Raw genomic sequence first — 25295 nt, forward strand, 5'->3', positions numbered from 1 at the left:
AAGAAAAGGGAAGAGATGCTGAGAGTCCCTGGGTTTTATACCCTCTCTGGCTTTGAACTTTCTGGGGCACAGGAAGCGTATTCTGATTGGTTGCTGTCAGAGGTCATAGCTAGCTTTGTATGTTGTCTGTGTGCTAAGTTTGGTTGAAACTTGGTGGGTGGTGCAATGAGGGGCAATTAAATGGCTCTGCCTGATGGAGGTAGATCTTTGTTATGTAGAATAGACTGGGCTAGGCCTTAATGGCCCATTAACAAAGGTGGGAGGGCTGAGTTTCTGCCTCTCTGAGTTTCTACTTCTCTTTTAGGGGAAATATTCTGCCTTTTTAAAATATATCCTAAAATATTTCATTTTTCTAGGAGAGGGGTGGGTTTTAACTTCCAACATCCTTTGTAGAATGAAATATTTTAGGAAATATTTAAAAAGGCAGAATATTTCCCCTAAAAGAGAAATAGAAATCTTAAGACAGAAACTCAGCCCCAGCTCCCTGTCCCAGCAGATATTTTGGTTATCTACAAGACAAAAGCCTGGGCCAGCTTGTCTACCAAACAAAAGACCTTCACCCTCGGGACATAATAGGATTAGCCCTCTACCCATCTGGCAACAGAACTCACCACAGGGCACCTGGGGAGATTGCATGACCCCGCAAGGTTCAGCCAAGCCTGGGATTCAAGGCAGCCTACAAGAGTTACCCCTGCATAGCCCCCTGGGAGTTTGACAACCAAGCAAATAAGGGCAAGGCCTAAGAGAGGCCTATAAATCTCCCTCTCCCTCTCTCTCTCTTTTATGTGGGTGAGCTGCCCAGAATCACCCATGTGCTTGGTGGTTCTGCTTGACCATTAAAACCATCTTTCCAATCAACCTCCATGTTTCCAGTGTCCTTCTCCCACTTGGACCCGAACCCAGATGGACATGTTTTCCAATACCTTGAAGATGTTTCGCTTCTCATCCAAGAAGCTTCTTCAGTTCTCCTTGCAGACAGGGCTGGCACCTCAGGACCAGCCTTTAAAAATAGACCAACACAGGATGCAATTGTTGTCCATGGATTCACTTCTCTTTTTGCAGGACGTTGTCTCTGTTTCCTCAGATCCTTTTATCTAACTAAAAAAAATCCCCTCCATGCCCTTGCTAAACACATAACTTTTTTTTTTTTTTTAAAGAGGAAGGTTGTTCTACATGACTGAGTTGCAAATTCAATCTGGGTCAAAGTTAAGTGTGCTTCAGGAGCAAAGGGTTTGCAATTGTTGCTCTCGGGCCAAGCCTTTCTGTCTGGCTGTCTCTTTTTTGACTTCTCCCCCTCACCACCACTTACTTTTCTTCTATTTTTATCCAATGTAGAATCTATTTATATGTATGAGTACATATAAATGGGTAGCGATACTGGTAGAGAGTAGTGAAACAGGTAGTGAATAGTGAGTAGTCATACAGGTAGTCATTGACTTACAACCACAATGGAGCCCAAAGTTTATGGAATGGAGCCCAAAATAAATAATGGATGGAAACTGAACAAGGAGAGAGATTCAACCTGGAAATGAGGAGACATTTTCTGACCGGGAGAACAATCAACCCACGGAACAGAAGTTGCCTTCGGATGTTGTGGGAGCTTCATCACTGGAGGTTTTCAAGAAGAGACTGGACTGCCATCTGTCTGAAATGGTGTAGGGTCTCCTGATTGTGTGTGTGTGTGGGGGGGGTTGGACTAGATGTCCTACAACCATGATGACAAAGCTATGGCACACGTGCCGGAAGTGGTCCACAGAGCCATCTCTGTGGGCCCGCGAGCCGTTGCCCTAGCTCAGTTCCACTGTGCATGCGCACCCGCCTCCCACCAGCCAGCTGATTTTCAGGTATCTGCTGCGCATGTGTGTGGGGTAGGGCACATGCGGGAGATGCGTGCTCATGCGCGGGGGGGGCAGGTGGAGCGTGGAAGGGTCCCGCATGCATGCGCAGGGAGGTGGGTAGAGTGCGGAGGTGTGACGTGTGCATTGCATTATGGGTGCAGGCGCATGCGTGCAGTTTTGGCACGTGACGACAAGGTCCCTTCCAACTCGGTTAATCTGTTTAAAAAGTTTCTGTTGCTAAGCAAGACAGTTGTTAAGAGAGTTGTGCCTCCTTTTCTGACCTTTCTTGCCAGTTCTTAAGCAAATCACTGCAGTTGTTAAATGAATCATGCCGTAGTTAAGCAGATCTGACTTCCCCATTGACTTTGCTGGTCAGAAGCCAGCTGGGGAAGGTTACAAAAGGTAATTACATGACACCGGGATGCAGCAACTGTCCTAGATATAAACATAAAATACAAAGATTGGCCAGTTGCCAAGTACCCAGATTTTGATGCTGCAGTTGCTGTAAGTGTGAAAAGTGGTCATAAATCACTTTTTTCAGTGCTGTTGTAACTTCAAATGGTCACTAAACAATGGTTGTAAGTCAAGGACTATCTGTACTCAAGATATGTCCTCAATGGCAAGAAACTTCCCATTTTGCAGAGTTCTTGGGCAGGCAGGGAATTCTGCTTCTTTCTCCTCCACCTCGAGTTCTTTAGAAATATCTTTTTCTACAACAGATCAGGAAGCAAACGCAATATGATGTTCAATGGTACCAACTCCCTAATTCCACATGTCTGTTAGTGTGATCAAAATGAGCAGTGGCTGATTGGGAAAAGAATCACGGGCTCATAATGGATAACTGAGTGACAATGGCAACAGCCAATTTAGCTAAAGATTATGGGAACAGGGAGCCAATCAATATAGAACAGGGGTCTCCAACCTTGGCAACTTTACGACTTGTGGACTTCAACTCCCAGAATTCCTCAGCTGTTGGCTGAGAAATTCTGGGAGTTGAAGTCCCCAAGTCTTAAAGTTGCCAAGGTTGGAGATCCCTGATATAGAGGATGCTACCACCACACTTCCATGTAGAAAGCAGACTCACACCCACAACAGAAGATGAGACACGACCACGGACCAGAAGCCGTACCGCAGCTGCATCACTACCCGCTTCAAACCACTCCGACCTATACATGAAGCGAACTGGCGCCCACCATGAAGATGTGGCATGACCACGAACGCGAAGCCAAACAGCAGGATCACAGCTCACCAGCTCAAATCCCCAGTAACTAAGACTAACCTGAGCACAACCAAGCCCCACCCAGGACACACCTGAACAGAACACACCCCAGCCAATCAGAACACAGCCAAACCCCCAACCAATCAGAACACAGCCAAACCCCAACCAATGAGAACACACCCCAGCCAATCAGAACACAGCCAAGCCCCCACCCAATCAAGTCACACCCCACTAGCAGTTAAAAGGAAGAAGCAGCTGCAAGCTCACATTACTCTGAGAAGCACAAAGCCGAAGACACAAGCCTGAAGATGATGAATGAGACTTCATCGAAACGTCGCCTAGATACTTCCAATTTTACGCGGAAGAAAACCCAAATAACCAAAGGTCCACATACAAATACCCATGAAAAACTCAGAAAACATATATATATATTTAAAAGCACAACAATATGATGGCGATGAGATTCTGCGAAAATTGCTACCTTTAAAGCACAACAAAGCTGGGAAAATCCGAACAAAGCTGAATACCTCAGCTTTGTTCGGTATTTTCCCATGTCATTGTAGTTGTGCTTTTAAAGTTGTAGCAACGCTTTCGGCAGAATCTCATCTGCCATCATCAGGCTTCTGTATAGTGTTCATCTGAGAGTCAGACTTTTACAGTGGTTTCAGATTTAAATTTGGGGCTAGCCTATTGCTGTGCCAGAATGGTTTTTTCTTCATCCTGATTGGTTGGGAGTCTTGGTCTGTGTTTATTGGTCTTGGAGTTTGCTGTGATCTGCTTGATTGGTGTTTCTAATATCTTCTGTCTGTTTTTTGGCTCTTTTTGTATCTTGATTGGCTGGCAACATTGTGTTACTTTATTGGAGGCCTTTAGTGCAGCTTGGCTCCGAGTAAATGGACGGCTATCATTAGTTATGAAACTGGGTTTCATCTGGGTGCCTGGTTGGGGTGTGTTTGAGCTGGAGGTATCAGGGGGGATCTGTTTGTGCCCAGGTGTTTGCCTGGCTTGTGGTGTGGAGATTTTTTTGTTTGTGAGTGCAGGCTTCCAAATGATTGACAGTCTGGTGGAATCATCTCTTCTATTCATGCTTTCTGGTCTTTTTTTCAATCTCTATAGCTTCTCTGATGATTCTGTGGCTGGGGTTTTCTATAGTGGCTAGGGTTTTGGTGCCATTGAAGTTGATGCTATGACCTGTGGCTTCCATGTGTTGGACTAGTGAGGAAGTGTGTTCCAGCTTTTTGACTGCATTTTTTGTGTTCATCCAGGCGGGTACTTATTCTTCTATTGGTCTGTCCAATGTATGTGGCCGGGCATGATGCACAGGGGACTTCGTATATGCCTTGGTTTTCCAGGTCAATTTTATCTTTGGGGTTTCTAAGGATGGCTGCTATTTTTCTGTCTGTTTTGAAGGCAGTCTTGATGTGATGTCTGTGTAGTATCTTACTAATTTTGTCTGTAGTACCTCTTATGTAGGGCAGGACAGCTGTTCCATAGGTCTGTTCATCTTCTGGGTCTCTATTATGTCTCAGTGTGTTTTTGTGGATCAAGCCGGTGATTTTGCTTTTGTGGAAGCCGTTGGCTGTCAGTACTTTAGTCAAGGTGCATAGTTCAGTCTTAATGTGTGTCTTGTCTGCCAGGCGTTTGGTTCTAGTAATTAGTGCTTTAGCCACGGAGTTTATCTGTGTTGGGTGGTGGTGGGATTGGGCGTTGAGGTAGCGGTTAGTGTGTGTTTTCTTCTGGTATACGGTGTGTCCTAGTGTGCCATCTGTTTTTTTGTAGATTAGTACATCTAGGAATGGTAGTTGTTTGTTTGTTTCCGTTTCCATGGTGAACTTGATTTTGGGGTGTGTGCTGTTTAGGTGTGTTAGGAAATTGTTTAGGTTTTCTTTTCCATGGGGCCAAATCACGAATGTGTCATCGATGTATCTTAACCATAGTTTGGGTTTGTGGATGGCATTGGCCAGGGCTCTGGATTCGAATTCTTCCATGAACAAGTTTGCAATGACGGGTGACAGTGGTGATCCCATAGGGGCTCCTTCAATTTGTTTGTATCTTTGTCCTTTGTATATGAAATATGTGTTGGTTAAGCAGTGTTCTGTTAGTTCCATGAGGTGTTTAGCTGGTTGGTATTTATTTTTGATGATTTCAAGGGTCTCTTTTATCGGGACTTGAGTGAATAGTGAAACCACGTCGAAACTTACAAGCAGATCTTCTTGCTCCACATGTAGATCTTTGATCATTTCCAAGAAGCGGTATGAGTTTTGTACATGTGAAGCTGCTGTTTCAGCATGGGGCTGTAGCTGTTTTGCTAAGTGTTTCGCTAGGTTTTGTAGTGGTGCTCCTCTGGAGCTGACTGAGAGGTATGCCTTCTTTGTGTATTTTTGGGAGGCCGTATAGTTTGGGGCATCTGGAAGATTTTTCTCTTGGGATGATCGTCTGTTGGATCTCTTTGCTCATGTGGCTGGTTATAATTTTCTTCTTGGTTAATTTTTCCAGATATGTGGTTGGGTCTGTGTTTATGGGTTTGTATGTGGGGTCTTGGAGTAGGTCTGTCAATTTTGTTTCATAGTCTTTTCTGTCCATTACTACTGTGGCATTCCCTTTGTCTGCTGGAAGTATGATTATGCTGCTATCTCTTTTCAGGGTTTGTAGCGCTTTAATTTCTTCTTTCTGCAAGTTGCTTTTGGGTGGTTTGCTTGTGCATAGGATGTTGGTAACTTGGTGTCTTATTCTATCAGCTTCATCTGTATTTAATTTGGTTAGGCTGGATTCTACTGCACATGATGGATTCTGTGGGGATTTTTTTGGGTGCTATAGCATAATTGAATCCTTTGGTTAGGACATCTGTTTCTGTTTTGGTGAGTTCTCTGTTGGAAACGTTGTATACTAATTGTTTCAGGTGTTGTTGTGAGTTGTTGGGAGTTTTCTTGTCATGTTCTAATTTCTTTATTTTTTTCAAGAGTTTATCATTTTTGTAAGTGGTTTCAGATTCAGCTCTCCAAGTTGTAAGTTGTTTTATCTTGTCCCAAAGTAGAGGGTGGATTTTGCTGCTCAATTCCAGGTGCAGTGCTAGCAAATCTTTGTTTAACTGATCTGATTGGAATCTCTTACTGTGGAGCTAGTTCCTTAGTAGAGCCATTTCAGTTATTTTCAGGATACGTTTAGTGGCTGCTGTGCTTTGATGAAATGTTAATTTGAAGCAGGTTGGTGTAGTATTGTTGTCTCTGCAGCTGCGTAGGAATTGGAGGTCACATAGTATTCCTGCTCTTTTAATTTCCAGTTTCTCATAGGTTTTGATCTGGCTGTTTATTTCCTCCCCGTAGAGGTTTGATATTTGTTTTCTTAAGTTTTCGCGGGTACTTACATGTATGGCATTCAGCTTTGTTCGGGTATTTTCCCACGTCATTGTAGTTGTGCTTTTAAAGTTGTAGCAACGTTTCGGCAGAATCTCATCTGCCATCATCAGGCTTCTGTATAGTGTTCATCTGAGAGTCAGACTTTTGCTATAACTTTAAAAGCACAACTACAATGACGTGGGAAAATACCCGAACAAAGCTGAACACCATACATGTAAGTACCAAACAAATATATATATATATATATATATATATATATATATATATATATATATATATATATATATGAATATATATATAAGAATATATATATAAGAATATATATATATATATATATATATATATATATATATATATATATATATATATATATATATATATATATATATATATATATATATAGTATGTGGATCTTTGGTTAGAAAACAAATATATATAGTACTCTCTATACAGATGTATATAGATCTATAGGTCTAGATCTATAGATCTAGATTAGATACATATATACATACATATATATTGTACTACATACATAAAAACACAAATATGTGTATCCCATGAAGGTATGAAAATGTGTTTTTAATAGAAGCTGGGAAATGGCATAATTTCACTCTCCTTTTTTTTGCCACTTGACTCATTCTGCAAACTGATGAGGAGCCATGAAATATTTAAACAGATAAAAAAAAATGCTGTCCCTTTAGGGTGTTGCCTACATGCCGGACAGCACTAAAATGTGGAAATTCCTCACCCAAAAATAAAGAGAACAAGTCAAGAAAATATTGGGACATGAATTTGCATGAAGAAGCTGGAAATACAAACTCACCTGTCCTCTGGGAAAATCCTGCTTTTAAAAATTCCCAATCTGGGCACAAGCCTGCCACCCCACTCCATCCCCCAGCATGCCTGCCTCATTCTGTCATAAAAAATAAATATTTCCAAGACATTATGCCTAGTCAGAAATCTAAAAATAATGACTGTAATATAGAAAGGTACAGTTGGCTCTGACCCTGGTTGCTTTTCTGAAAGGCCTTAAAACAGTGATTTTGTCAGTGGGCTTGGAGTCCATGAAGAGTGATGATCAAGTGATTGATTTGATTGTATTGCTGCTACGATGGGGTGGAGAGGATATGCTTTTTTTTTAATGTCGTGATTTTAAAATATTGTAATCCATCCAAGGTTACCTGTGTATGAGTTGGACAGCTATATAAATTTGTTTAATAAATAATTTTAAAAAAAACTCACTATACTGTCAAAAATGTAAATGTTGTATGTGATGACTTACTCACAAGTTGGCTGCCATGGAAGGCCTGATGATTACAGAATGGTACCCAGCACACAACATAGATGAAAGGTTAAATGAGCCCTCCAGAATGTTCACCATCGTTGACAATTTTAAAAGATTGGAATATACTGGGAGAAATATCCCCATCTTATCTGGACACCCATTGGTGCCGTCTTCCTGTAGGTCTTTTCGTCTCTATGCCATTACCTTTTCTTCTTCTGCCATGCATCCAACTGGAGAAGACCACCTCTCCAGTAGCATTGATGATGTTACCTAGTTAGGTCATGAAATGTCTGCAAGCAAACAATCTACCGCAAAGACCACCAAGGACTCCACAAGATCATGGCTACTTGCCAGCTATTGTTGTCCCCAAAAGGGTAGCTTCCCCAAATCTATACTTATGATACTATGAGGAGTATCTGTTGTGGCCATCTTAAAATTGGTTGAAGTTCTTTTGCTGCCCAGAGAAGGGGGAATAGGAAAAGAGTCACCAAGATTAATCACAGTGGGTGTATAGTTTGCACAGCTACTAACTCAGAGTACACTGCAGAAATTCTCAATCCACGTTCATGAGTGAGGCAAGGCTCCTGCTTATTTAGACTAATGTTTCTCAATTTTAGCAACTTTAAGATTTGTGGACTTCAATTCCCAGGATTCCCTACCCAACACGTAATATATAATACTATGTACTACTAGATGAGCTATGACACACAAGCAATTCCATCAACATAGGTATCGACCTACAACCAGCCTATGAACCCCCCCTCAGAATTCAAATCAATCAAGACCCTGATTTGACACAACCCACACCTGACCATCACAAGACCACATCACCCTGACCAGAGGTGACCCACACCTGATGTGACCTCACCATCACAAGAGCTACTGTTCACAAGAACGTTATTAGCAGAGGAACACCAACACTGTCATCCCCTAAACTCTGCTGAAGATGTTACTTAGCCTGGTAACAAAACATTTGGAAACCAACCAATGGTGAAATTCAATTTTTTTTACTACCGGTTCTGTGGGCATGGCTTGGTGGGCATGGTGTGGCATGGAGGATGTGGCAGGGAAAGGCCACTGTAAAATCTCAATTCCCGCCCCACTCCTGGGGAAAGGTTACTGCAAACTCTTGATTTCCTCCCCACCCCACTAACCTGCTTTCCAGCTCCGTTCTCCTGTGCAGGGCAACAAAAGGAGACCCAGCCAATCAGCTGGGACTCAGGAGGCAGAGAATAGATGAGACGGGGCCAGTCAGAGGTGGTATTTGCCAGTTCTCCAAACTACTCAAAATGTCCCCTACCGGTTCTCCAGAACTGGTCAGAACCTGCTGAATATCACCTCTGAAACCAAGCCACATGTTCGGAGAAAGAATCCCACACCCGAACTACAGATATTTGCCACTATCACACACTGGGTCATCCTTTCAGAGATATTTCCTTACCTAAACAGTGAGAAGGAATGACCACGGGTGGGCAAAAAATCAGTGGAGCAGGAACGACTTCCGACTTCCTGCCAGCTTCTCCATTGACGTTGCTTGTGGGAAGCTGGCAGGGTGTGTTGGAAATCATAATCATATGATTGTGTCTGGCTGTGGTGACGCTGCAAAAGCCACAAGTTTGCAAATACAATTGGTCTGAAAATCCTTGAAATTTAAATTCCACAGGAGTTATGGGCCCTGGATTTTGTACCCATTCTTTAAGTTCGAGGTGCCTTGATTCAAAAAATGTTGCTTTATGATGCACCGCTTCGGCTAATTGAAAGTTACAAACAGTCAAAAAGACAGGGAAGTTTTAATAGTGTGTAGATTATTAAATTACATTATTTCAGATAATATAAAATTATTACCACACCGGTTTCAAAGGGCTTGCCCATTCACCTCTTTTTAATATAAACCTGGACATCAATGCCAGACGGCTGAACTGCTCTATAGCTCTTCAATGATTGGAAACTTTACAAGTTTTCCAGGAAGTTATCAAAGATAAAGATTCAGCTAGGCTACCACGAAGCTTTCTGACTACACCATAATATAATTTATTTGGCAATATACATATAAAGTAAAGTAAATAGATATTTCCTGGTGATATTTCTGTCAGTCTTCATGTTCAATCCGCCTCTTCACAATTTCCTGGTGAAGAGCAACCTTGTTTGAACAGACTCATTGACGGAGGAAGTGTCTTTATTCACAAATGTCCAAGTACATTACTGTGGCAATCACATCCTTTGTAGGGAAGACATGATCCCAAATTACAGCATTCGCGTCAAAGTAAGTGACTTATGCAAGAGGATGCCATTTGCATAATAGCATGCATATTATGTAAATCATGACGCAAATGAGAGAAATTGCTACTGAAATTTGGCTCAATATCTGCAGAGTCCTTAGCATCAAGGTCTCCCTGAATCAAGGCCTCGCTGTACTTTGTCATGAAGGTTAAACCGCAAAGGAGTTGAGTAGCTCTGCCTTCTCTTGATTTCTGTACTTGTTATATTTTGGCGTTTTCTTCAAGTTGTGGGATGCACATTTTCCCCCCATTTCTTTTGAAGACATCTAAAGAAGGCCTCTGTGGTTCTCAGCTTCCTTCACTGATCCCAGTCAGAGTTTTAAAGTGACAGAGGTGTTTGCAGGAGAAGATCAAAAGTGTGAAGTGTTAGTGCCTTTACAATGCCTTCATAATGCCTTCAAATAATGCCTTCATAATTCCTTCACTGGACCACACTTGGAATATTGAATCCAGTTTTTGTCACCACAATATAAAAAAGTTGTTGAGACTCTAGAAAGAATGGAGAGAATAGCAACAAAGATGATTAGGGAACTGGAGGCTAAAACACATGAACAGTTGGAGAAATTGGGTATGTACCAGAGGTGGTATTCAGCAGGTTCTGACCAGTTCTGGAGAACCGGTAGCAGAAATTTTGAGTAGTTCCGAGAACCGGCAAATCCTACCTCTGACTGGCCCCGCCCCCATCTCTTCTCTGCCTCCCGAGTCCCAGCTCATCGGCTGGGTCTTCTTGGGTTGCCCTGCACTGGAGAATGGAGCTAGAAAGCAGGTTAGTGGGGTGGGGAGGGAATGGAGATTTTGCAGAATCCTTCCCCTGCCACGCCCCCCAAGCCATGCTCACAGAACCAGGTAGTAAAAATATTTGAATCCCACCATTGGTATATACAAGAAGAGAGATCTCTTGGGATCAGGTTGCTCCTAGAATTTAGGATTTAGCAATATCAATAACGCTTAGATTTACATAGATATGCCTTATGACCCCAAGAGGAACCAGAGCTTTTATCACTAAGCAATGTAGCCAACTGAGTTGTGCCTGATTTTACAACTTTTTTTGGCATGGTCATCAAATGAATCACACAGTCATTAAGCAAATCGAACTTCTCCCATTGACTTTGGTTCTCACATATGGCAATCACATGACATTGGGATGCTACAATCGTCTTAAATACATGCTGGTTGCCAGCCGTCCAAATTCAAATCATGTGACCATGGGGATGCAATGACAGTCATAAGTTCACGGGAAAGTCGTAAATCATTTTTCTTACTATACCGGTATCATCATAACTTTGAACAGTCGTTAAATCAATGATCATAAGTTGAGAATTACCTGTGTTCAGACATCTCTGATCTTTCTTTGGTTTTCTTATAACCCAGTTAAGTTGATTGTTTATGATTAATTCAGTCTGAAGGCATTCAGCTTACAGATATCCTGGGAATGAAGATGAAAATCCTATATATTTGTAGGGGAGATAATACAAGAAGATGGAATAATGGGCAGATAATTACCCAGAAATATACAGAATGAGATAAAAAGAATTGGGGATAAAGTGATATAGAGCTGTTGATCCTGGGATCACACCAGGAAAATGGAAGTTCCTTACAGTGTCTAATACAAGATCTCTTGGGATCAAGTTGCTCCTAGACGCATCTAAGCACCCAAATATTGTAGGATTTAAATAGCTGTAGCGTGGATGGCTCTTAACCATCCTATACTTGGGCAACTGGAACATCAAGAACAATCAAGAATATTGACTGAATATTGAACACCCTTTGAATGATGTGGGAGTAGGAATGGATTTCCAGTGGAAAAATGGCATACTACAGGATCCAGGGGCACTACTCAGGTGACCCTGAAGACACAGATAAACCTCCAAGTGCTTTGAGGACCCTCTAAAACAGTGGTTGCCAACCGGCGGGCCGGGGACCACTGGTGGTACATGAGAAAATGTTGGTGGTCTGCAGAGAAATGTCCCCCCCAAAGCAATTAATCCAGGCTGCACGGGAACACAAGGCTGCACCGCCCACATGGCCCGCCCACCCTCTGGCCCCCACCCTTCGGCCAAGTGCAAACCTTACCTTGAGTAGAGCCATGCGAGCTGGAACTGGAAGGTAAGACCAATTGTGGGGGAGGGAAATCCGCCCCGGGGTAGCTTGCTGATGTTGGTGGGAAAGTCGGTTCCATATTCCAGAGTTGCAGTAGTCACTGGCTCTTTGGTCATCCCAGAGCAGCTGCTCCTCCACCCGGGTGCACCGGCCTGCCATGGATTGGAATTTTATTGCAATCAATTATTTTGATGGTCCTAAGTAAACAGAGGTGGAAGGAGTTACATGAAAAGGAGACCATCCAGTTGTGCTTCAGGTATATATTTTCATCCTTAGGAGTAGAAACTTGGATGCAATTCTGGCTGTTCCTTGCTTTTTTTTTTTTTAACAATATGCCAGGTTAGCACCATCATGTATTTCAGTCTTGTGTCCCAGTGTTTCTGGGAAGGTGTATGAGAAAGTCACATTGGGGGGTGGGTGGGTGGGAATCTCTGAATATCTTCATTATCTATTTATTTTGTCACATTTATTGCCTGGTCACTAAGAAAAAAAATCTATTGGTTAATCTTTATTGCTCTAGGTAAACTATGGCTCAAACTATCATAATACTTCTTTTTAAATGAATGTAAACAAGAGACCAATTGCACATAGATTTGTCATTCTATCTAATCTATATAAAAGCGAAATACCACTCACACTTCATCACAAAATCTCGGTAAAGCCTACAAACTTGAAATTTGGCACGTATGTTCCTCTTGGCTTCTAGGTGCTCACTAAGAAAGGATTTTTCAAAATGACCATCATAGCATTAGTATTTTGTGTATTATTATTATTATTATTAACATGCCCTGATGCTAAGGAGTTCTACTCCCCCTCCTCACCTGAAAAGAAACCTGTTCCAAATGCAAAACACAAGCAGAGGAGAGGAGTTTCAGTTTTAGTTTTAGTTTCAGAGTAGCAACCAGCTTTAGTACAGAACAGTTGCGCTAAGCCACGCCCAGGCTCCTTGCTGTCTCCTTCTTGCTCACACAGCAAATACTATTTTAGTTTCCAAACAGCCCTCAACTCTCTCACACACTGACAGGACACTAGCCGGATGAATACTGATAGATGCTGGTAGGCAGAGGCAGATTTCCACCCCACCCCACCCCCATTTTTTCTTCCCCCAAAACTAAACCTGACCACATAGTATCGTAGGAAAGCACAGGTATCGAGCTAGTATGACATTATTTGTCAAAAAAAAAACACCCAAAAACATTGCATCAGTTTGCTAATTCCAGATGATCTGTCTCAAATTTTCTAAGGCTAGGCTTCTTTTCAGGATTAAAAATGGGGTTTTCCCAAGAATTCATTCATTTACCCTGATCGCTTCCACATCAGCATGAAAGAGCAGCCACAGGGTGGAACACACCTTCTCGTAACAGCTTTGGTGGCATCAAGATGGATTCAAAAATTCATGGTTAAGACGGTTTCTTTGGCAAAGATGTTGATTGCTCTTCTGAGTCAGCTTGGAAAACCCACTGAAGGTTCATCTCCACTTTCCAAACAGGGAGAGGCTGTAACTCAGAAATACAGCCAACACAGCGCACAAAATGTACAAGGTCACAGCCAGATGGTTTTACACTTAATTTTATACCACTGTGTCCTGCATATATATATTACTAAGAGCGGTCTATCTTGGGAATAAGTGCCACTTAACCATAGCAAAGAATTTCCATCATGCCTGTATTTACAGACATGCATACATGCACATAGAGAATTGCAACATAATAATGACACTTGCAACTGTGTAAGTCGACATGCCTAATCAGCTGCATCCTGATTCCACAATGTTTGTTTTTTTAAAAGAAAGAAAAAATGGTGTAACTTAAGGAGAAGTTTCTTCCTAGGCAGTTGAAATTGAAGTGAAGCTGACAGATGTGGTCAGAGAAGATTTACAGATAATCCTTATAGGTTATAGATTAACAGAGTTGGGAGGGACCATGTAGGTCATCTAGTCCAACCCTCCGCCCAAGCAGGAGACCCTACACCATTTCTGACAGATGGCAGTCCAATCTCTTCTTGAAAGTCTCAAGTGATGAAGCTCCCACAACTTCCAAAGGCAACCTCTCTTCCATGGGTTGATTGTTCTCAATGTCAGAAAATATATTTTCAGGTTGAATCTCTCCTTGATCAGTTTCCATCCATTATTCCTTGTTTGGCCTTTGGGTGCCTTGGAAAATAGCTTGACCCCTTCCTCTCTGTGGCAGCCCTTCAAATATTGGAACACTGCTCTCATGTCTCCCCTGGTCCTTTTCTTCACTAGACTAGACTAGCGATCCCTGACAAACAACAGTTCATTTAGTGATCATTCAAAGTTAGGACGGCACTGAAAAAAGTGACTTCTGACCATTTCTCACACTTACAACCGTTGCAGCATCCCCATGGTCACATGATCAAAATTCGGAAGCTTTATAACGGTTGCATTCTCATGTGATTCCCTTTCGCGACCTCAGACAAACAAAGTCAATGGGGAAGCAAAGCCAGATTCACTGAACAACTGTGTTACTTAATTTAACAACTGCAGTGATTCACTTAACAACTGTGGCAAGAAAAAGATCGTAAAATGGGACAAAATTCACAATGTTCCACTTAAGAGCAGGAACTTGGAGCTCAGTTGTGGTCGTAAGTCGAGGACCACCTGTTCTGAGCCAGAGGTTCTGCTACATACATCCTGGAAGGTAGAGGCTTGATAATAATGGGTTTGTATTGTTTCATGTACGGTAAAGTCACTGTCAAGGTTGACTCCTGGTGCTTTCAAAAACTTCTCCCTGCAAGGGACATGCGAATGTTATTTTCTCACTGGATTTTTTTTTTCAATTTCCAGGCCCAGCTAACGGATCTGAGATTTCTTTTGAACTTTGGTGTTGGAAAAGACTCCTAGTGTATGTATGTGTGTGCATGCATGTGTGCGTGTGTGTGTGTGTGTGTGTGTGTGTTATAAATGTTTTGAATACAGTGTATTGTCGGCATATCATTTACAGAAAAACAAAAATATTAAAGAAAAACAAAAAAAGAATATTAATATGTATACTAATAGCAATAGCACTTAGACTTATATACCACTTTATAGTACTTTACAGCCCTCTCTCAACAGTTTACAGAGTCAGCATATTGCCCCCAACAATCTGGCTCCTCATTTTACCCACCTCGGAAGGATGGAAGGCTGAGCCAACCTTGAGCCTGGTGGGATTTGAACTGCCAAATTGTAGGCAGCTGGCTGCAGAGGTAGCTTGCAGTACTGCACTCTAACCACTGCGCCACAGAGGCTCCTTATAATAACAACAATAATAATAATACAGCACAGTTTTAACTAGATTTAACTAGATTTATCTTTAGCTTAGCTTATTTGTGATTCTGTTGGTTATACTGGCATGTTCTTAATTATAAACCATATTTATATTTAATTCACACATAACAATAATCTTTCTTCATCAAAAATCCTGAAAATATACCATGGACAACAAGAAAACAAACCCATGGATCTCAGCAGTGGGATCCTACCTGTTCCACTACTGGTTCGGTGATCGCTAACGCGCGCGCACCTAAAGCGCGCGGACAGCTTTTCCCACACCACATGAGGCCTCCAGCGCCAATCAGCTAAGAGGATAAAGAGAAAAGTGCAGAGGCGGGTGGGAGGGGCCATCCTGCACTTTTCTCTTCTTTCTCTTCTTAGCTGATTTTTTTCCCTCTCAGCTGATCGTAGGAGGCTTTGTTTACTACCGGTTCAGTTGAACCGGTGCAAACTGGTAACATACCACCACTGACGGATTTTTGAATCACTCAGTCTAGAGCTCTCCCTCAAGATACAAAAGACCAAGCTCAAATTATCCTATTTCAGACACATTGTGCAAAGATCCAGCTCTCTGGAGAAAGTTTTAATACAGGTAGTCCTCAACATACAACAGTTTATTTAATTACCATTTGAAATTACAACGGCACTGAAAAAAGTGACTTATGACCATTTTTCACAGTTACCTTTCCAGCATCCCCATGGTCACGTAATCAAAATTCAGATGCTTGGCAACTGGTTCATACTTATAACCTTTGCTGTGTCCCATGTGATCACCTTTTGCAAGCTATTCAACAAGCAATGGGGAAGCCAGATTCACTTATCAGCCGGGTTACTATCTTATCAACTGCAGCGATTCACTTAACAGTTGTGGCATGGAAGGTCGTAAGATGAGGCAAAACTCGCTTAACAAACGTCTCACTTGACAGCAGAAAAGTTGGGCTCAATTGTGTGCAAGTGCTACTGCCATTGCTATCTACATGGCTGCTGAGAATTGGCAATCTCTGACATCATCATCATTATTAATCATCCAATCCAAGGATTAGCAGGACATGGTTTTGCTTGTTTTCTGAGTCCAGATGTGGGAGCCCAACTGTGGCCTGCCCAATGGTAATGAAAATGGAGCAGGGTTTTGATTGTGTTGTCTCAGCCACAATGTTGAATTGTTTTGATGCCTCTTTATTAGCCCACCCCTCTCCTCACCCAGCAACCTGCCAATCTACTTTTTGCTGAAGTGCTTAAGCAATGCAAAACGGCACCATTGTTTCACAGCAAGCTCATTGGAGACAAAAGGCATTCGGTCACAAGACCTTCGAAAGGAAATTACACCTGGGCTGGAGGTGGGAGGCTTGAATCTTCACATTTCTAACAAACACCATAATCCCAAGGGCTTCCCACAGCCTGCTTGGTTTTATCAGCCGGCCTTTCAGCTTTCCTCTTATTGGGTTAAATGTTCACCTCATCTAAGTATCGCACAGGTTTTTAATGAGATGCTGTGAAAAGATGATGCACCTGCACCATCAAAAGCCCTCAGGAGTTAGGAACAGCTAGAACAAAACTATCTCTCTGTGCCATCTGCTGCCGATTTGTTCATTCTTCTTCTTCTTCGTGCTGTAAGCCAACATGGGTTTGTTTTCTTTATTATGTGCTTCAGTCTTATTAATACCTCAAGGTTACCCTCAGTTTTCTCTTGATATTCATTTCCTCACAACAGCCCTCACCCACAGACATGGTTCTTTAATCCCTAATTTCAGAAGCACCCTCTCTGGAGGCTCTGAGGGCCAGAAGAATAGGAATGATAGAACTGGATAGGGCCTACAGACTCCCTGAACTACAAAACCCATGCTTTGTTGTAGAGAAAAAATACTCCCAATTCCTTCAGAATAATAGAATTGGAAGGATCCTTGGAGGCCTTCTTGTCTAATGTGTGTTATGGATGTGTATGGATTGATATATACTTTCTTTTGAAAGCAGGCAACAGATTTTCATTTTTAATGGGTGCTCACAGTAAAAAAAATGACAACAAAGGTTATTCTAGCCGCTAGAATAACCTTTGTTGTCATTTTTTTTACTGTGAGCACCCATTAAAATCTCTAGCCTATCCCAGCCTATCCATCTTATCAAATCAAATCAAAACTTTATCGTCAATGCACAACATGTGTACAATGAAATTGAAATGAGCCTCCCTTGGTGCAGCCCCCCCCCACAAAACACAAAATACACCTCAATAACTCAATAAATGAAAGAAATAGAATCCCTAACACACATCCCCATATACCTATATGTATGTGACATATTATATTACACCGGTATGAACATATTGCATATGGCGCTGGCCCGGCAAGTCTATCATATTAAACCTAATTGTGGTGTTATGTTGAGTTCAGAAGTCTGACAGTCCACGGATAAGAGCTATTTTTCAGCCTATTCATTTGGCTGGCTATGCTTCTATATCTCAGCTGGTGTGGACGGCTGAGGTCTTGGAGACCGAGGACTCAGATGAGGGGTCTGCATGTGATAAAGGGATGGGGCCAGGACCATCAGGGAGTGGAATGCTGCCTTTGGAGATTGTACAGGCTGGCAGCAGTGATGAAGAGGTCCCCGAGGAGCCTGTGCTGAACGGAAAGATCAGCTGCAGCAGCACAGGCAACTCGGGAGTAAGGCTGCAAGGTAATGTCCCCTCCCTTAAGAGATAAAAGCCAACTGAGAAACCGGAGTTCTTTGCAGGAAGCAAATAAGTTTTTGCACTCAAGTTTTGCACTTGTGGACGTTCAGAGTATCTTGGTTGGTGTTTGGAGATTCTTTGTGTTTGAAATATTTCTTAGTAACTTTATCTAGTACTCTGGGCAGCCTTGCACAACCTTGGCAATGAAGGAACCGAATTCATAAAGAATCATTAAAAGGTTGTGCTGTTACCTCTGTTTCGTGTTTGTTTCCTTGGAACAAGGTTTGGGTTAGAACACTGTATATTTCTTCAATTCACACATGGTTCTTGCCTTATTCCACTCCTTTCATAGGATCTTCTTGTGGTTTTGCAATCTTATAAATGGTAAACTATTATTTAATCATAATTTGAATTCTAGAGCTTATCTATATTGCCTCCCTTATGTAATTGTTATTTTCTATATTAAATTATTCTCTATAAAAAAAATCTCCATTTCTCAATAAAAAGAGTGAAAGCCATCATACAGTGGATGGCATACAGGTCCATTCACTGGACCACCTTTTCAACTTACGACAGTGCTGAAAAAAAAGTAACTTATGACCAGTCCTCACACTTACGACTGTTGCAGTATTCCCATGGTTACATGACCAAAATTCAGGACTTGGCAGCCATCATGTTGCAGCATCCCAGAGTCATGTGATCGCCATTTATGCTTTCTCCAGGGTTTTTGGGTTTTTTTGAGCCAAATATGCTTAATGACTCATGTGATTCACTTAACAACCATGGCAAAAAAGGTTGTAACATCAGGCATGACTCACTTAACAACCACAATGTTTTTAACAATGATGTTCTATTCCCAATTGTGATTGTAAGTCAAGAACTACCTATTAGCAGGGGTGTCAAACTCAAGGCCCGCGAAAATGGAGCTTGGGAGGGCCTTCTGCAGCCCTCTTGGGCTCTATTTTCGCTGGCAGAGGGTTGCAGGAGGCCATTGCAGTCAGAAACGGAGCTCATGAGGGCCGCGCACAGCCCTCCCGAGCTCTGTTTTTGCTGGCAAAGGGTTGCAGGAGGCTGTCGCAGCCGGAAATGGAGCTCGGGAGCCTGTTTTTGCTGGCAGAGTACTTGGGCCACCACAGGTGCCCCCGACACGACTTTGAGCTGGCCACGCTCACCCTGGTCCCCCAAGGTCAAACACAACCCTGATGCAGCCCTCAATGACATTGGGTTTGACACCCCTGACATAGGACTTGGCAGCCATCATTAATCACAAGATGGACATAATTAACCATTTCAATCTTTTCCCTTTCCATTATAGCCCTGGGATTTCTTTGTAGACTTCCATCCAACTAGTAAACAGGCCTATTCCTGCTTAGCTACTAAGCCCAGAACAAGGCCACCTGTTAAAAGCAAATAAGGAAAAACAGGGCGGGTTATTGTTTTTGCTATTGTTGTTATCCTTACTCCCTAAATTCATTCAATCTTGCCATCTCCAGTTGGAAAAGACGCTACTGTAAAGATGTCTCACCCACTTACGGTGAGAAAGACACTGCCAATACTTTATTCGGTAGCCTGGTATTAAAAAAAAACAGCACAAGCCTAATTGTTGAGTTACCAGGGTAATCACTACAAACATCCCCACCACATGTCTGCCCACCACAATTACATCATTATGCTGATAACCTTATAATTTATATTTATAGCCAGACGTTAGCAGCATAAGGTCAGGAGGGAAGTGCATGAGTCAGATATGATTAGACACGCAGGGCTTATCTACACATCCTTGCCCCTGGGATGTGGGGTCTCCCCTCCTCATCCCCAATTTCTGGAGGACAGGAAAACCTGACATCATCTTCAAACCACCCCTATCTTTTCCTAAGAGTTAGTATAATGCAGGATGAACTGCACTTGGACTGTTAGGTTTGGTGGTCAAATTCCCACTCGGTCACAAAAGCTCTTTAGAAATTTGGGGATCACTCTTCCTTCCTCCGCAGGCAGTCCTCGACTTACAACAGTCATGGATGGGTCTCGCCTCGCACTAAGCATTGATGGATCATGTGCCATGAAGTTGTTTTTAACTTCTAGCAATTACACAGATTTTTCTCCCTCCTCCCCTCTCTGCTTTGATGGGTTATGGCTTAAGCACAGAATAGGAAACAGCTTCGTTACTGTTTACTGTTATTAGTAAACCATGGTTTATGGTTTTTCAGTTTGAGAAACTACTGATGTCAGGTAGTCCTGGACTTACAACAGTTAACATTTAGAATTACTGCTCAACATGAGACCCACAATAATGACCTGAGCTGGGAAGATAATCTACAACAACCTATGCTAATCCTCAGGATGCAAAAGGACATCATGTATGGTGACACTGTTATGGCCAGCCGATCTACAGCAGGAGGAACTATACAGGTCGTCCTCGATTTACAAGTTCATTTAGTGACCGTTCAAAGCAGAGGTGGTATTCAGCAGGTTCTGACCAGTTCTGGAGAAACGGTAGCGGAAATTTTGAGTAGTTCGGAGAACTGGCAAATACCACCTTTAACTGGCCCCGCCTCCATCTCTCCTCTGTCTCCCGAGTCCCAGCTGATTGGCTGGGTCTTCTTTGGTTGCCCTGCACAGGAGAACGGAGCTGGAAAGCAGGTTAGTGGGGTGGGGAGGGAATGGGGATTTTGCAGCATCCTCCCCCTACCATGCCCATTAAGCCACACCCACAGAACCAGTAGTAAAAGAATTTGAATCCCACTACTGGTCCAAAGTTACAACAGCGCTGAAAAAAAGTGACCGCTGACCGTTTTTCAGTTACAACCTTTGCAGTATCCTCATGAGCATGTGAACCAAATTCAGATGCTTGGCATCTGGTTCATACTTACGATGGTTGCTGTGTCATGTGATCCCCTTTTGCGATCTTCTGACTAGCAAAGTCAAAGGGGAAGCCGGATTCACTTAACAACTGGGTTACTAACTGAACCACTGTGGTGATTCACTTAACAGCTGAGGCAAGAAAGGTTTTAAAATGAGGCAAAACTCACTTAACAAATGTCTCACTTAACAAAAATCTGAGGTTCGTTTGTGGTCGTAAGTCAAATTAACATGATATTGTAGGGAAAGATGTGGAATATGATAGAAAAAAAACAATATAGTATATGGTAATAGAAATGATCATATTATTATTAGAATGTATAATTTGTTAAATGAAAATAAGATGGAAATTACGATCTGTGTATTACAATGAGATTAGAAAGGGACTTTGCTTTAAAAATATAATAGTGGCATAATTAACATTAAAGAGGGGGATGAATACTGAACAATATAAATCAATATGAATTTTTGAATGATTGAATTATATAACTTGTTAAATTCTGCAAATATGACTATTAAGAGAATATGCAGAACAAAAGAAATATTAAGACTATAGAGATTGATATAAAGTAGGATATGAGAATATTGAATGATAAAAATAGATAATACACAGTACTAATAAATTAGATAAGAAAGTTAATAGTATGAATCTGAAAGTATGGTCATGTTTGTTTTAAAATGTCAAATGACCTGGAACCACACTGTTCACACAATAATGTATTTATAGAAATAAAAAATGTATTCCAAAAAAAATTGTGGTCGTAAGTCGAGGACTACCTGCACTTAATCTTTGTCCTACACCAGAGACACCTGAGTGTTGTTTGAGAAACAGACATCCTGGGGGGGAAAAAGGACTTCAGGGTTTGAGTTCTAAAGGAATGTGGACAGAAAACAAAGCGAGGAGAAGATCTGTGCCCCCGTTCTCTTAGCAGACGCCTAAAAAAAAAAAGAACTTAGCTGCTTCTCGTACAAAGAATGCCACGCTAGATGGGCCAATTTGGAACCTTATCTCCCTTGGACTTCACTCATCAACAACATTCTCTTTATTCCCCTTCCAGAAAATCCAAGATATGTTCAACCTCTCTGGCTTCCTGTAATTTTGTGTGTCGTTGACTTGCAAAATATAATTAAATGGCAACATCTGCTGGAAACGGAGCACCCTCTGCACAGCCGAGGAAAAGGAGCGCCCCCCACCTCTCTGGTCCTCAATTCAACATGGTGCATCTCTGAGGCCGCCTTTTCTCAGGCTCTTGCTTTATTGTTTTCGCTCTGCAGCTCAGTTGCACAATGTTTCCTGGTACTTTTGCAAAATATACTTGGTCCTTCAGCTATTTCTTTTATTTTTTTTAGATATACACCCACCTTTTTCTTCAGGAAGCCAAGGTGGCTTAAGGTATCCCCTTGATAACAGAATAACAGAGTTGGAAGGGACCTTTGAGGTCTTCTAGTCCAACACCCTGCTCAGGCAGGAAACTCCGTACCATTTCAGACAAATCATTGTCCAATCTGTTCTTAAAAGCTTCCAATGTTGGAACACCCAGAACTTCACTTCACTTCTCAGTATCAAGATACCATTTATCCAAAAAATAAGAAAAATGCTATTATTTTTTTTAAAAAAGTGGATATTCTAGAGAAGTGAATGGAAAGGATGAATGTATGGCACAGAGTATCAAGGCAATGAAATCAGCAGTTGAGGCAAATCAAAATTTGATTTTAATACAGCTTCCAGCGAAAGAGCAGCCCTTGGTCCAAAATTAATCCATTTTCCTGCATGCTACCAACATGCTACCAATGTAAACTATGACTAAAACCAGACCATGGATCTAAAGCCTGTGGAAAAATTGAATGTGTCTTCTGGAAATGCAACATCATGATGACTCCTGCTCCCAGCCCTGTAAAGGCCATGTTATTTCAACCCAGAAAATTCAGTTACTAAAGATCAGCTGCTCTAGACAGCTTACCCCTTATTTATTAAAAGTTGACCTTCAATGGCAAAGAAGTTCTTAAATGCCAGTAGCTTGCTCTTCCAGTGAACCAACTACGCTCTCTCCTCTTCCAGTGAACCAACTACTGTCACAAACTGGTTTCTTCAGTCTAATTGCTTTAAGAAACGATCTTCATGTCTCCACCAATTGTTTCTCCTTTACTTTGGTTTCTTATACTAAAAGGGGAAAGGGTGGAAGGAAGAGAGGGAAGAAAAGCCCAAAGATGGATATTAATAAAGGAAATTAGTATTGTGTATTAACAATACTCATAGTTAATCTTTACAATCTTATAATCAGTTAAGTATTAATAGACCAATCCCAACAGCTTCTCTCTCCCCACTCTCTCTCTCACACCTATTACCTAGCTAACTTGCTACCTTATCTATCATCTATCTATCTGTGTAATATTTTATTAAGTTTATATAAAAATCTTTCAAGTACAAAGTTTCTATGAGACCTGTCAAACTAGCATGTGGTCTTCAGACCAAGTACTGGAGTTAGTCATGAAACCTGGATGGTTTGGTTACATTCATACAACAAGCTAGGCCAGGGGTCCCCAAACTTGGCAACTTTAAGACTTGTGGACTTCAACTCCCAGGAATTTGGGAGTTGAAGTCCACAAGCCTTAAAGTTGCCAAGTTTGTAGACCTCTGAGCTAGGCACACACACAAAAATGAAAACAACGTTAATGCCAAACTGGCATATTGTACCAGCATGTTACTGAAACAAAGCCAACCAGACTAATCCCACAGTTTAGTTACAAAGCTTATTATATTCATAAACGGCTCAACAGTATAATGCAACAATTTGAATTTGAAGTGGGAAAGATGGGGTGGAGTATACAGGCAGACTTATGCACAACTGAGGCCAAAATTTCTGCTGCTAAGCAAGACAGTTGTTCAGTGAACTTTGTCCCATTTTATGACTTTTCTTGCATCAGTTGTACAGTGAGTCACAACCGTTAAGTTAGTAACATGGTGGTTAAGTAAATGTGGCTTCCCCATTGACTTTGCTCATCAAAAGATGATCACATGACCCCAGATCACAAATACATGCCAGTTGCCAAGTGTCCGAATTTTGATCATGTGACCACAGAGATGCTGTCACAGTTGTTTGAAAAATGGTCGTAGTCACTTTTCTCAGTGCTGTTGTGACTTCAAATGGCCTACGATATTTATTTCTCTGTTGCAGCACCTGCCCTATGAAATATCATTCCCCCGATAGCCCAGGCCTTTCTGTCCTTCCATAAGGCTCTAAAAACCTGGTTCTTCTTCCCCTTGGGTCAGATAGTGGGATGAGTCTACCTAGCCATGTTTTTCCACCTCAACAACTTTAAGATGAATGGACTTCAAGCTTTGCTGGCTGAGGAATTCTGGGAGTTGAAGTCTACATATCTCAAGGTTGCTGAGCTTGAGAAACGCTGCTGTACAGACTGTAAGAGCCTTGAATGAAATATGCGTTGCTCGGCCTTGGTTTGGTTCTGTTATAGTTATTTCTGTTATCCCATTAACCTGTGGTTTGTATGCTCCAAAGGTTTATTATATTATGCTGACAGCAGCAAGATTACTTCATGCACAAAGAAATGGACGGACACTTTGATTTCCACAATGGGCGAATGGCTGCAAAAGTTTATGGAGTTAGCAGAGACAGTTAAACTGGCTGCTTTGGTTAAAGAAAACAGTACAATTAATTTCGTTTCTTTTTGGAAACCACTTCTGGACTTTGTGCTTGAGATGGAAAAAAAATGAACCTTTGATTTTGGGTTTAGCTGTTTAGGTAGGTTAATTGTTAAAAAAAATGGCTAGGGTATATCACTATATAAAAATAAAAAAGTTGAGGTATGTTATTACCTTATTCTATTGTGCCATAAGGAGTTAGAAGTCAATGCTTTTTCTTTTTTTCTTCCTTTTATCTCACACTTTTTCCCCTCTCCCTTTTCTTTCTCTATTTTTTTTTTTAATAACAAATTTTATTCACTTTTTCACATTAAAAACAAAAATCTCTTTTTAGTGGACAACATATTTCCGGGTCATCACCTTTACATACAAATATGACAGCAATTATACATTCATATATGCATACTTAATTCTATTATTACCTTTTCCATTCCAAATTTTCAGTAAGGAGAGAAACACATTAGCCTCTTTCATTAATCTCAATCGAAACATCTTTTTGTTTCATTTCAATTATTTCAAATATAATCCTTTAATATTTATTTTAAAAATAAAGATAAACAATATGTGTTTGCCTAATAATAATAATTATAATCATCATCATCATCATAAAAAGTTACCAATGTCTCTCCTTGCTTTTAATAGTCTATATTAACTTATTTAGTTGGTTCTTTAGTCTGTCATATTCCCTTTCCATTACACATTCTTTTTATAAATTCTAGATTAATACAAATTTTAACACTAAAAAAAACAACAAGTATAGGT

The 25295-nt window shown here is 41.3% G+C and overlaps 1 protein-coding gene across 5 annotated transcripts in view; it reads right to left on the reverse strand.

Annotated features, from left to right (window-relative positions):
* LYRM9 (LYR motif containing 9) overlaps window positions 1–25295 on the reverse strand; it is a 47606-nt gene that overhangs the window by 10256 nt on the left and 12055 nt on the right. For 2 of the 5 annotated variants that reach the window (XM_087957199.1, XM_087957205.1), the window contains exon 4: window positions 10293–10466. The exons of 1 other annotated variant lie outside the window; for it this stretch is intronic. In XM_087957199.1, coding sequence (XP_087813325.1) covers window positions 10437–10466 — 30 coding nt within the window. In that variant the 3' untranslated portion in view covers window positions 10293–10436. Of the gene's footprint in view, window positions 1–9470; window positions 10467–11301; window positions 11425–12050; window positions 12275–22805; window positions 23034–25295 lie in introns of those variants that run through there. 2 more of the 5 variants (XR_015747920.1, XM_026682696.2) reach the window with 2 other exon arrangements.

This window comes from Notechis scutatus, chromosome 1 (assembly GCF_049901735.1).
Source record: "Notechis scutatus isolate UNSWTSFEM ecotype Mainland chromosome 1, rNotScu1.2, whole genome shotgun sequence".
Classification (NCBI taxonomy): domain Eukaryota; kingdom Metazoa; phylum Chordata; class Lepidosauria; order Squamata; family Elapidae; genus Notechis; species Notechis scutatus.